The following is a 14,452-nucleotide window of genomic DNA, read 5'->3' as shown; positions in this document are numbered from 1 at the left end:
ACTAGGGAAAAACTGATTCAACTATATGTATGACTTATCTTGAAAATCAGCTAATTTGGCCGGTGCCGCAGCTCACTAGGCTAGTTCTCCACCTGCGGCGCCGGCACCCCAGGTTCCAGTCCCGGTTGGGGCACCGGATTCTGTCCCGGTTGCTCCTCTTCCAGTCCAGCTCTCTGCTGTGGCCTGGGAAGGCAGTGGAGGATGGCCCAAGTGCTTGGGCCCTGCACCCGCATGGGAGACCAGGAGGAAGCACCTGGCTCCTGGCTTCGGATTGGTATGGCGCGCCGGCTGCAGCACACCGGCTATAGAGGCCATTTGGTGGGTGAACGAATGGAAAAGGAAGACCTTTCTCTCTCTCTCTCTCTCTTTCTCTCTCTCTCTAACTCTGCCTGTCAAAAAAAAAAAAAAAGAAAATCAGCTACTTTAAATTTTTATTTATTTCAAAGATAAACTATCTAATCTCAATCTTGAAAAAGCATGATTAGGAAAGTATTGGGAAAAATTTGAAATTAAGATTAGTTTGTCGCATCCAATGAATGATGCTTTTCATTCATTTAGAGGATGAATGTTCAGAGGTGTCTCTGACATATTCTTTCATGGGATTTTCCTCCCACTCTGGCAGGGAGGCCAGGCTATTAGCCACTTCCTTCTGGATTGGCCAGCCCCAGGCTTTAAAGAAAGGAACCAGATTCTTCTGCACTATTTCAGAAAACTTCTTCATCCATAGGTTCATCTTTCCAGCGTTGTCATTGGGATACTTGGTGATGACCTGGTAGTCAGCAAAGAGCTGGATGAATGGGTCCCACCCAAAGGCCTCCTGGAGCTGGAAAGAGAAGGACCAGGCAGAATGAAGGGTCACTAGACTTACAAAAGTCACCTCCCACCCACCACCCACGTAATATGACATGGTGATGCTTAATTATTAGCCACCTATTAATATCTCTTTCATTTTAATCAGTGATTCTGTCTCTCCATCCCTTACAGCCCATTCCAGTGGCTGGCACCATGCACTAGTCTACCGCTCAGAGATGCAATTTGTGCTTGCACATTACCTGCTTTGTAGGAGGCTCCCAACAAATGCTAGTTATTTGGGGTTTTATTATTTTTCTCATTCCTAATATTAATGGTACATATAAAGATTTAAATCTGACTGAGGCTTGAATACTCTCTCATATTTTGTGGCCAAAAGATGGAAATGCATATCCAGGACTCTGGAGGTTTAGGGTTAGAAGGAGCAGATTTCTGGACCGTATTCTAAGAGAGTATGACACTGAGGAATAACAACCTTGAGAGCAAAGTCAAGTGGAGTGTTCCAAATGGCACCACCACAGTTCTTTCATTCTTTCTCAGTTTAGGCTATTAGAAGATGTGTAATACTAAGTATAAGCAATCGTTTATTTAAGGAGTACATTGCTAAACAGCAGGGTTACAGATATGAACAAAGAAAGTAATAACTGAAGCAAAACCACGTAAGGACATGAGGGTCCTTATCATGGGGAAGGAAATAAATGTGAGAGGTCTTTAAAAGTTCATGGTAGGCTGGCGCCGCGGCTTAATATGCTAACCCTCCACCTAGCGGCGCTGGCACCCCAGGTTCCAGTCCCGGTTGGGGCACCGGATTCTGTCCCGGTTGCCCCTCTTCCAGGCCAGCTCTCTGCTGTGGCCCGGGAAGGCAGTGGAGGATGACCCAAGTGCTTGGGCCCTGCACTCCATGGGAGACCAGGAGAAGCACCTGGCTCCTTGCTTCGGATCAGCGCAGTGCGCTGCCACAGTGCGCCAGCCGTGGCAGCCATTGGAGGGTGAACCAACGGCAAAAGGAAGACCTTTCTCTCTGTCTCTCTCTCTCACTATCTACTCTGACTGTCAAACAAAAAAAAGTTCATGGTAAATGTGTATTAGGAAAAGTAGGCTTAAGTTCCGAATTTTCTGTACCAAAATTCTCATACTGAAATCCAGGCCTTTATTATTATTTGTAATGTCAGGGGAAAGCTCTTTTTGTTCTTTAACGTTAGTTTATAAATCTGTAACTGGGAGATCATGAAGATACTTGCTAAATGCATTCCACCAGGTTAGTAAGAAACGCAGAGGAAGGTTTTCAAAAAATTATGAGGCACTGTGTACGTATTACTTATTTTATAATGAAAACAAAACTCATCCAAATTTAGAATTTGTATAGGAAGATGTCATTTGAGAATCTTACTTCCCGGTCTTCCACCTACAATACCCTTTCAACATATTGAAAGAATAAGGTGATACTGTCTGCTCAGTTAAAACGATGACTCAGGAGAAACAGGCAAAGCTATGATTCTGTCACAAGCTTGCTTAACAGAGCTAAGATAGGATGATATCTCTTTCACAATGATTCAGGCTGCAAATTTATGAGGTGGAGGAGAGGAGAGGGACATGTTTCATTATCTGTGCAATATCATTTTTAGTAGTAAAACATGAGCCACAGAGCAGCGCCACCATGTAGTGCTAGAATCCTGGGTTCAGGGTATAGAGTGCAATGTGACAAGGGAGTGAGATGTGCAGCTCGTGGGATCATCAGATGTTACAGGACTTTGGGTCCCGGTGGTCCCCACCTCCCTGCATTTGTGCTCAGTACCTGAAGATATGTTTCCAGAGCTGTCCAGGTTTCCCAGTTACTCAGAGGGGCTCCCTTATCCATGTGGGTTTTGATCCTCTGCTTCCGATTTGCAGGCCTCAGAGCTTGGTGAGCCCTGTCTCTGGAGATGCCTAGAATCCCCTCATGCACATAGATAGTCCAGAGATTACAGTCGGCTTCCAGAGTGTGGGGATAGAACACCCACGGGGATCGCTGGAAGTTGTGGCCCACCTCATGGAGGGGACCCCAAACACCAGACCTTCTTATTCTCTTCTCATCAATGACCTCAGGCACTACTGCCAGTAGGCCCATTATGGGGTACCCAGCATGCATTAAACCTGAAGAAAGCAATAGAGTAGAAATATGAGGTCAGGTATGATGTTCTTTGTAGACACACACATATAAATATACCCCATTGTCCCTAGGAACTGCAATATGTTGAATAATTCTAGATTATTCAGAAGAGTATTTGACTACACAAAACCCAAGCTTATGGCAGGTTAGTGGTCTCCTCAGGTTATCACATGAAGTTGAGCAGTCTCTTCTACACTTGACCCTGAAGGACTGGTGTATGTGAAATATGACTGTGAGGATAACCATTCATTTTTTAATTTAGCTGGGTGTTATGTGTCAGTGCCTTGAGGTCTTGGGTCTTAGGAGAAAACAGTAAGATTCTCCATCCTTGAATGTAGTCTTAATCCATTTTATGGGGTCATTTTAAGATCCTGAAGATAGCAATGGGGCTCTCATTTTTTTTTTCAAAGCATCTAGGTTTTCTCAAAAAATTTAAGATTTTTTGACTCTGCTTTAAATTACTGTGCACCCACCCACTACCACTTCTCATGGCAAACTCTGACCCCATTCAATTCTTGTATCTTCCTGAAGCCACAATTGTTTGTTCTGCACTTGGTTCATTTCACCCTACCTCTGACACCTCTCTTTTGGAAGATCTAGGTTATAATTCACTGTTTACATTGGAAAATGGTTCACAGGCTCCTAAGGATCTTCACGCAGTGTTTCCTCCACTGGTCCCAGTGGTAATTCAACTCCATGTCTTCAGTTGGAAGAGAAAGTCTCAGCGCATTCCCCTAGAACACTCACCTATTGAGATCTGCACGTCAGTAACAATCCTCTCTGGCCTGCGGTAGGGGAAAGGCTCAGAGGCCAACTTGGCTGCAGCCTGCATCATCTCATCCCAGAGCCGCAGCAGAGACTCTGGATTATTTACAGACTTGAGGTTTTCAGTCGGCACCGTCAGGATGATGTTGTCTGTGGCCAGCTCGCCCCAGGGAGCCGGATTTCCTTGCAGAGAGCGCTTCCACTCCTCCTGGGACGTCTTCCCTGGAAAAAAGTTTCCATAGCCTGCTCCACTCCACTTTCCTAGGCTTCATGATAGTCTCTGCCTTGCTGAGGGACAGCCTGGTAACTCATTAACTTTCTTGTTGCATCCTCCTCTCAAGTCCTTGACTTGCCCACTCCGCCTGGGAAATCTCCCAAAGTAGTGTGTCCACATTGCCCAGCCCGCTTGCAGCCCTCCAGCCTCAGCCCCTTCTTCCTCTCAGTCCCCACCCTCCTTCCCAACCAGCCCACTCTCCATCCCACACCTGCCTCTGCCCCGAGTCCCCACCTGAACTGGAACCCCCTACTCACCCAGCTTGAAGTATGGAGCCCGCACTGCCCCACTGATGGTGACCCGCACAGTGCCCAGGTTGTACTTCCGTGGCACAAGGATGTAGAGGAGGCCTCCCCAGAGCCAGGAGATGCTTTTGTTTGTTTCGTTTAAGTAGTACTGGTATGTCATCAGAGGGGGGCGGTAGTAGGTGCTCGCTGCACCTATGTCATCCATGTGGCAGCCAATCTGTACCTGTCAGTGAGAGCCCACCAAGGGTGGAGGAAAGGGGTCATGATGGTGAGGATTGGCAGTGTGTCTGTGTTTTAGTGTCACGTGTGTTGTCCTCCCTTGCCCAGAGCATGGAGGGCAGAGAGAAGCTCCACAGAATGAGTAATGTGAGTAATGCAGGATTCACTCAGCCACTTCTGCAGGGCATTCCCTAAAGACCATCATTTTTCCTTGTTCTCTATAGAATTCAGGAGTCTTCTCTTTGATTTAAACAAAGTGAGTCCCCAGGTAAATGTTGACCCAACGCAGATACTGATTATGCCTCAGGTATTTCCTGTAGGTCTGCAACCTCTCTCTGTGATTTCTATATCTATAATAGGGTTGTGGCTTGTTCAACATCTAGATCCTGTTTCAGATCCTAAAGAAAGGACTAAAGGAAAAGGCTTGATATTGGATCAAAAGAAGAGAAAAGCAAGCACTTCTTGAACCTTTGTTATGCGTGAGGTTCTGCTTGGTATTAAGGATTCTGCACCCCACCTGCTGCTCATAGCAAGTCTCTGCTTTGCTGAGACAAATTTCTTCATATGTAGAATGAAAGTGGCACCTGCTCTCTGTTTGGTGTTTTTGTTAGAGAATTGAAAAGAACTTACTTCAAGTAGAAGTCAACATGCTGAGGACCTGGCAAAAATTAATGTCCTGGAGGGCGGAATGCCTTACCTTCAGTTTTGCAGCAACAGCGTTCTCAGGCACTGTCACTTTTGCAGTTCGTCCCTCAGGTAAGTAGAGTCCGGTGCTTACCCAGGAATCTCTGTTGTCTGGTAAGAATCATGGGAAAGGTTGAGCTCTTCCCATCTCCCTTGTCTCCATCTTGACCCAGAATCCCACAGTCCCTCCCAGAGCTATTGCATCTATAGGGCACACTTTAAAAGTTCCTAGGAAATGACATAGGTGGTTATCCTGAGGGGAGTAACTTCTGGAATGCTGCCGAACCAGCCAGCCACCATCCACATGCCCCCTTACCCAGCCCCAGCTCTGCTGTCCTCCATTCCATACCTGTGGTGATCTCAATGCTGACAGGAGATTCCGTGGAAGGGAGGGGGGAGTTATCACCAACCAAGAGAGAGATGGGCGTTCCAGATTTGAAGAGCTCTCGGGCCCAGGCTGTCAGGAGATCCTGAGGGCTGGCCCTGCTGATGGGGTTTCCTTTATTCACAGTGGGCAAGCCCTTTTGTTTGATCATTTTCAGGATGATTTGGTGCACGGACTCATAGATGGGAATCCCATTGTGTGGGATTCGAAACATATTGGAGATATCTTTTTTTAGCTTCTCCAGCCAGGTCTTCTCTAACACCTTTCCCTTGTTGAACAGCATGGATTCAAATTGGGGTAGAACTTTTCGGATGTGGTAATTCAACATCTCTGGCTTAGGGACTGGGAAGCGGCCTTTATTGCCTGACTCAATTAAAATACCAAGACCAACACGCTTAAGGAACCTGTTACTTGGATACTGAATCATATAGTTGGAATCTGGGTTCTGATAACTCCAGTACCAGGCCTGGCTGCCTATCAGTATCCCTCCACCTTCTGCAACAAAGTCCTCCACCTTCCTGGCATTCACGTTGTGGAGTGAGGCACAGCAGTAGACGCTCAGGTCGTGGGTTGGAAGGGTGGTGCTGGTCCACGCCACGTCGTGTTTTGTTAACAAGTTGCCCAAAGCTTTCACTTGTGGACTCACCCCAACCTTCCCCTTCTGCTGCCCTTTCAGCCAGCGTACAGCATTGATCAAAAACTTTGCCATGTTGCTTTCAAATACCATGCTCTCATGGCCACACAGCACCACACGACCATGGCCATAGCGGGCAGCTGCTAGAAAGCAGTTTAGAGAGCTGTCCAGCCCCAGGGGAAAGGCCAGGGGCCCGTGCACCAGCAGGTATGAGGGGATTCCCCCTCTGTTGAGGTCCAGTTCTGTGATGCCTTCCAGGAGCTGCTTCTGATCCTGCCTGAAGTTCTCCCCGCACCTGCAAAAGAGACATTTCCCGTGTTAGTGGCCTTTGGAGAGGTGAGTGTAGAAAAGTGCAGAAGAGAGCACCGAAAACCTGAGCTCATATAGTAGAAAACATCAAAGAGGAAGCTCAGGAAATTGATATTTAAATTTTACTAGTTGTTGCTTATTCTCCAATAATTTCCATTTTACACATAACTCTGTCCCAGATCTCAATATGTTTAAAACAATCTAGATAAATAGACTCAATAGTTTAATCTTTAGATATTGGTGGCCCAAAATACACAAGAATGTTTTGAAAATGTTAAGTGATTTAACATGTCAATGTGGAGATGAGTTTGTTTTCTCAGTTATCAAAACTCATTCCAAAGCTGCAGTAACAAGAGCAGCTGGGTTGATGGAGAATTACACAAATAGACCAGTACTTCAGTGGAGAGAGTTGTAAAACAATTGCATACACATAAGGAAACTTATGTGGAAAAATACGCTTTAAAATTAGTGAGGAAAAATATTGATTTTTCAATAACTTGTGCTGTAATAATTGACCATACATTTGTTAAAATCTATGTGATTTATGGAAAATAGCTATTGCATTAAATATGTCAATATGTCATCCAACAATTAAAGTACTAGAAGAAACTTAGGAAAATTCTGTAAGAAATTTGTAATGAGAAAAGATTTTCTAAACAATAAAAAATATGGGGTAGGCACTGTGGCATGCCAGGTACAGCCGCCGCCTGCAGTGCCGGCATCCCATATGGGCACTGGTTTCAGTCCTGGCTGCTCCACTTCCGATCCAGCTCTCTGCTAGGGGCTGGGGAAGCAGTGGTAGATGGCTCCAGTCCTTGGGCCCCCGCACCCATGTGGGAGACCTGGAGGAAGCTCCTATCTCGTGGCTTTGGATTTGCACAGCTCCAGCCGTTGTGGCCATCTTGGGGAGTGAACCGTTGGACTGAAGACTTCCCTCTCTCTCTACCTCTGCCTCATTGTAGCTCTGCCTTTCAAATGGATAGAAGAATCTTTAAAAAATGTTATGAAGGAAAAAGATGGACAAGTTGAATCAAAACAGATATAAAACATATGCAAAACCAAAACAAAGTTAACAAGTGATGGAAGGAGACACATTTGCAACATGTTCTTCAAAATTGTTCATGTAAAATCTGTATTTTTAAAAATTATGCGTGAGTACAAAAAAATTTTGTACCATGATAAAGTCATACCTTAATTCTATTTTCCAGAAATGTTTTGAACTATCTTTATATAAGATAGTAATAGAACTTAATAATCCATAAGAAAAAGGTGAAAGCTAAATAGAAAAAAAGATAAAGGACACAGACATTTTAAGACGAAACATAAATGACCAAAAACATGTAAAAATGCCCTGTGCCTTTAAATCAGAGAAATAGAAATCAAATGATATTTTCATATTCCATATTGAAAAAGTATTAAACATAAATTCATAATGTTTAGTATTAGCCATGGCCTGGAGGTATTGTTTTGGTAAGAGTGCCATTTTGTACAACATTCTAACTAACAATTTGTCATTATCATTCACTTCAGGAGCAAATTTTTTGAACTAGCTACACATCTTTTTGGAACTGTATGTTCAAACACTCTAGAACTTGTATGGAATAACATGTAACTATGTAAATTTTGAACTTTCAATAACAACAAATGTCTATGTGTGCCAAAGAATAAGGCAAATTCCTGTGTACAGGACACTTAGGGAAATACCAAGAACTTTCATGTGCTACCTTGTGATTCAAATCTGAGAGGTTGCAGTTCATTTAAGCCAATGTTTTTGTCTTATTTTTCTCTAATCTTTACAGAGAAAAGGTATCCTTCTCTACTTTGGATGGAGAATTATGAGTCTTACCTTGACCTTTTTACCATAAAATTTTTCCATTTCAATTTAAGAAAACCCTACTCCCGATGGTTCCTGGGGAGAGAAGGTCCTGATGTGCACCTGTATACTATGAGTGTTGCATTTTTCCTGATGTTGCCAGAACACACACCCTCAATTTCATTCACTCATTAATTGAGTGTTTATTTAGCACCTACCACGTCAGGTATTGCACTGTGTGTTAGTAATAAGATATCAAGCAAAACAGAAATTTCTTTTCTTCCATGAACATTGTAGACTTGTTCCCTTTCTACCAGTGTCTTTCTGAGACTGAATCTAGGGGAATAACAGGATGTGAACCAAAAAGTATACCCTACATTCTAAGTACTTAATACTTAAGCCATAATAGAGAGTGAGCAAGCATACTGATCCTTGACAAACACAGGTCATTTTTATGCTTGTGTTTGTAGTTTGTAGCGATCCTGTTTCATAGTGGCCATTTTCTCCTCTGCAAGACTGAAAGCTCTTAAAAATGGGGGACAAGCCTGCTTTTTAACTTGGATCAGACTTCCCTTATAAGAATCATCACTCACGTGACATGGAATGAGATGGTGGGCACCGTCTCAGAGACAACCCACTGCCTTCTGTCCACACTGGAGTCTGTGAAGTACACGCCAGCCACGCTTGTCACCCTGTTTCCAGGGAACTCAGAGAGCACCTTATCACTGCCATGCTTCTCAACCCAACTCTGGGCATGACCCCCGATGAGCAGGCCCCCTCCTCGTTTTACAAACTGGATCAGCTTCTCAGTCATGCTGTCATCGTAGCCATTGGTGCAGTAAACCCCCATGGACTCTCCTGGTTCCGACTGAACCCGTGCCTTAACCCCAGCATCCTGCAAGAGTTTTACTAGTGATTCCAGGGAGGGGTTCACTCCAGTGGAGGCTTCAGGGGAGGGACAGAGCCAGGACACAACATTGACAAGAAATGGAGCCAAGGGAGCGTGAATCAGGTACTCCTCATGGGCCACCACCACGAGGCGGCCTTGGCCAAAGGAGGAGGCAGCAATGACCACACGGCCCTCCTCATTCACCATCACCGGGAAGGTGGCTTCTCCAATGAGAAGGAGTTCAGAAGGGAGGGGCTCTGGGGGGATATTCCAGTTTCTCACTCCATTCACAAGGACCTGAAAGGCAGCAGCAGGAGTGGTTGCCATGATCTTCCAGGTTCTGCAAGGAAAGCAAAGACTAAGGATGGTCAACACATCAAAAAGTGAATAAAACAAGAGTTCACGTCTTTTCGGTAGTGGCTTGCCCAGTAGTGCCTATAGAAATTCTCATGTAATATATAGTAACCTCTCCATTCATTTTTCAAGCTCTAGAATTATATTCCCTTCCATGGATGCTTCATATTCACCAACCCAAATCTTCTCCATTGCTCTGTCCTCCACTGGCTATGCCTTCTTCTCCATGGACCTCCCTGCTGCATATCAGAGAGTGCATTTGCACTTGTCCTGCATTTCTAACAGCTATAATTGATCCCAGTTGTTTATTGCTGGCCTAGACTTCCCTAATGGGCATAAATCCTTTATTTTGATCAGAATGTGGAATATTACAGTAGCAGCTGTCTCTCTCTGGAGGAAACTGAACTTTGCCTCCTCAGTGTTTACTCTTCGAGAAAATATTCAAGCTTCCATTTCCCATTTGTATAGGGAACATACTCTAAACCTCCAAGGGGTTTCATGTGAAGATGGACAGAATTAACACAGGCCAAAGTTTGCTCTGAGATTGGCACTTTATGATATCAGAATAGAATTATTGCACTTTATCATTCCTATTGATTTCTCAGAAGAATAGAGGACATTATAGGCTGAGAATCATGATTGTTTTTCTCCTCCCTCCTCTTGGAATACCCATTTTTCATAAAGTTTGTCCAGTATCTTTGGTTTCTGTTCATATTGTCATTAAGCAGGCTCAGGATCTAGGTGCTGCATGCTTAGGCTAAATCATTCTGGAATCCTCAATTCTCCCATTAACACTCTTGAAGAGAAAACCACAAAGCTTTGCCACAAGTGAAGATGAGCCCCTCTTTCAGCCTGGTGGTAGAGATTCAGGATCAGAGTCTTTTCCACTCTCTCTTTTATTAGCTCTCTAAATAAAGGCTCTGTTCTATTGGAAATCAGAGCAGGACTTACAGTTTTCGTCTCTGTGAGGTTATCTTCTATATATTTCTATGCTTTCCCTCCCTTACCTTTTGCTAACTCTCATTACTAAAACTGTAAATATCTAGAAGAAGGCACATTAAGCAGTTTCTGTGTTTATTTTGAAGACGTAGTCTCTTTTGGAGAAGGTTTGAGCATGAAGCACAGTCTGGTCCATTTTGAGGCCCAGAAGTGGGGGAGTGTACCATTGAGAAGCAACTCTGCTGACTCGGTGATCTGACCCAACAGCACCTTTCCAACTCCTGAGGTTGATGATGACAGGAGAGAATGCAAACTTGCTTTTGACAAGCAAGAGGACTAGGCAAGTTGTTCTAATTTCAGTGCTAACCTAGTCTCAGTGAGCTAGAGTGGGTGATTGTTTTTCCAGTTAAGGAATCTGGTTACTTCTCTGCAAATGTCCTCATTAAGGTGGGAAGGCATGTTCTGGGGGTGACACTAGAAAAGTCTGTGTACTCCAAATAGAAAACCTAGATCCAGACACCAGAGACCCCTTCCCAGCACGGTTGTCCTAGCTTAAGGTAGCAGCAGAGACACCAGACATCAATGAACCATGGTTTTTCAAAATGTGGACATCTCAGCTGCCAGGCAGTCTGGGCCAGGGACCAGAGGAGCCGTAGGAACTACAGCAAAACTCTTAGGTGGGATTGAAGGATCTCCAGGGATTAGCAGACAGTGATTTTCCTGCTGGTTCAAGAGCAAGTAGCAGTAGAATTGCTTTGGTTGAAGCAGATATGCTATGTGACATTTCTTTCCCTCTGGAGGATGTAGAATAAAGTTCATGAGAACAAAGTTGTGCTCCTTGACACTCTGTGAGCCAACTGAATGATGTTGTAGCCACAAAGCCTGAACAGAGAGTCCTCTCCAGTATTCCATATGTAATTAAAAGGCAAACTGTGGACTAAATAGAAAAGCAATACAAACATACTGCATCCCTGAATCTCTAGCTACTTCTGAGAGTAAATCACATGAAATTAAACTCTTTGTGTGATATGACCTAAGGAGCACACACTGGGCATGAACAAAAGAGAGAACCAGATACAAAGAAAACCAAGAACCAAAGAGACAAACAGCGAGGGATCACTGCTTATGCAGTCTCTTCCCCAGGGCTCAAGGCAAGGCCATTCACTATGTCTTTCACAAGTGAAAGAACTCAATAGCTCACATACCTTCCATGGAATGCAATTTGAAAGTTTGAAGACTGATTGTCAACTCTGAGTCTCAGGTTGAATTGTGATTCCCAATACTACATTATTGAGAGCAGGAGGGGTCTTTGAGAGGCAATTATGTCCCAATAACAATTAATGCCTTTCTCAGAGTCCTGGCGAGTCTTGTTCTACTGGGACTGGATTAATTATTGAGAGCAGATTTCCATCAAGCAGGTCCTCTCCTCCTGATCTCTCTGTGCACACTAGTCAACATTCCATCTTTTCCACAGAAGGTCAAATAGCATGTGGCCCCTATTAGCTGGGCCACCCAACTTTGAACTTTGTAGCCTCAAAAACTGGGGGCTTACAGAAACCTCTTTTCTACATAAATAGCCTGGGAATCTTGTTATAGCTATAGAAAACAGACTAAGAAACCCTGTTGCTACAAGCCCTTGGCACCCAACTCCCAGCTCCTTACATAAGGAGAGGGGTCTACTAACATCTCCCACACTCTGTCCATGCTACGTAGTGGGAAACTCACCTTCTGTTCACAGTCAGAGCAGCTCACCAGGACGTCTCCAGATATGGCTCAGGTCTTCTTGCAGGGAGCGAGATGTCTGCAGAATGCATGTGTGGATTGTCTACAGGCCTTATTTTAGGGAAGACAGTGAGATTATCTTTCAGTATATCCTTCTTCCTGCTTCCTTTTGGGAGGGTGGGGCTTGGTTGGGAGACTTCCTTGAATACTGAAGGACACTCCAGTGGTGCTTGTTAAAAAACATTATGTAATTTCATTTCTCTGTATTTTGAATAAGAGTGTCATATCTAAAAGGGTCACAATTTTTAAATTTTTAATGATTTAAAATGGAATATCAAATAAAAGATCATTTTTTGCCCTGTGTTGTAATTATTTTGCAAAATTGAAGTATATATGCTTTAATTTCTGGGAGCAGCATGTGTGTGAGTTAATGGGATGTGTTTCACCTTATGATACCTTTGAGTTTCTAAGTAGTCTTCTTGTAATGAATTCTGGGCAGCTCTTTCAGGGTCTGGTGTGTAACCCAGACTTCAGTGATTTAGACCCTAAGATCTTCCCAGGCCCTTCCAGTGCTCTCCAGGTGTCTGCTTTATGCTGTGCAGGAGGGTATTGCCCTGTGGTTAGCAAGGGGTCATCACAGTCATGACAAATCTTCTGTCACATTAAGTGGGAGCCATGGATAAATGTTAATAGCATAGGCATTAACAAAATGAGCAAAAGCAGTGAGGTCTGCAATCATTCTGGGCTGGTTCCTCAAGAGAGGGTCCTTGGAGGAGGCTCATTCGCTAGGCTCTCATCTTGGCTTTGATCCTGGGATGGGAAATTGGAATGTTGCTACTGGCTAGATAGAGCTGGACTGGATGTGATGAGTTGGACGACTTTCTCTCTGGTGAGAGTCACAAAGTCATGGACCCTGTTGTGGAGTAATGCAAGCTACCGTTGTGATCTTGCTCAGGTGGCTGGTGTCAGTGCTGGTTATTTGAGTAAAGTTCTAATTCTAAAGGTCAATTCATCAAGACTTGCATTTTCAATTTCCATCCACTTTTCGCTTTGATCCATTCATTAGTTCATAGACAGTGTGCCTAGTGGTTAACTTGATTAATGAATGTTTTCCTCTTAGCTATTTGTATGATATTAAGCACACAAGGTTTATGAAGATATCTGTTAAGTTTTCATTAGTGTGCTTTTGAATTGATGACAACATCTGGAAAAGTTTTTGATAGTTCTTTTCTCTAAAGACTGTCTACTGTAGGACGAGGTCATAGTAAGAATTAAACCCTCTTCTTGAGTAAATATGGAAGGAAGATTTACTGCTGGAAAGTGCACATCCGTGAAAGTTAGTATTAGAGAAAAAGAAAAAGGACTGATAGTAAGTGGAGCTGAACATCATCTTAGGAAAATAGTAGTAGCATAATACATCCGCCCAAAAGGTGAGGAATGAAAAGATGAAGCTAAGTTTAGATATTGTTTAAATTTAAAGAAAGTGGAAATGCACAAACTCAAAACAGGTTTTTTGAAAAGACAAACTTCTGATGAGTTTGGTCAAGGGGAAAAAAAGGTTTGAGAGAAGAAACACATATCTAATACCAGGAATGCAGGAAGAAGAAAATGACACAATACAGTGATTAAATAATAATGCAAGGGTGCTATAAACACTAAGCTGCTACATTTAAAAATTCAGATGAAAATAGAGTATGGAAAAGTATAACTTTCCAAACTGAACTGGGAAGAAAGTTAAATGAAAATTCTGTGACTACCAATAATATATTATCAGTAAATACAATAAATCTCTCTCATAAAAAATCTGAGACACAATGTCTGATGAGATTTTTTTCCTAATATTCAAGGAACAAATAATTTCATTCTTCTGAGATGCTTCCAAAGCAAGTAAAAAGATGGAAGGCTAAATAACATCTTATGAAAAAGGATGTGACTTTCGTTTCCATACAAGACAAGGATACTAAAAAGGAAAACTACAGGACAGTCTAATCCATAAACGTAGCTGTGAAAAGCCCAAGAACAAAACAATGCTGCATTCATAAACCATATCATTTTTTGTATCGTAAAGTGCATGACTAGTTGGGTTACTACCCTGACTCAATATTTGTTTAACATTAGAATGACTTCATAATGTTAATAGATTAAAGAAGAAAAATCATGATCATTTCAGTAGCTGAACCAATGCTTTTTATTAAACCCAATGTTTATTGAAAAAAGTTAGAAAATAAAAAATGAAACAAACTTTCCTGGGTGATAAT

At 43.1% G+C, this 14,452-nt stretch overlaps 1 protein-coding gene across 1 annotated transcript; it reads right to left on the bottom strand.

Moving 5' to 3' along the window:
* Nucleotides 1-513: 513 nt before the first annotated feature.
* On the bottom strand, nt 514-12,270 carry LOC100358606 (TRPM8 channel-associated factor 3-like). Its single transcript, XM_070071452.1, is given in 8 exon segments — nt 514-823; nt 2,606-2,943; nt 3,707-3,946; nt 4,256-4,469; nt 5,163-5,287; nt 5,499-6,463; nt 8,884-9,519; nt 12,198-12,270. Coding segments are annotated over 7 exon segments (2,778 nt in total). The 5' UTR covers nt 9,507-9,519; nt 12,198-12,270; the 3' UTR covers nt 514-550.
* Nucleotides 12,271-14,452: the final 2,182 nt, after the last annotated feature.

Source organism: Oryctolagus cuniculus, chromosome 3, assembly GCF_964237555.1.
Source record: "Oryctolagus cuniculus chromosome 3, mOryCun1.1, whole genome shotgun sequence".
Lineage (NCBI taxonomy): Eukaryota > Metazoa > Chordata > Mammalia > Lagomorpha > Leporidae > Oryctolagus > Oryctolagus cuniculus.
The sequence above is the reverse complement of the archived record's forward strand: the minus strand, read 5'-3'. Positions and strand labels throughout refer to the sequence as shown.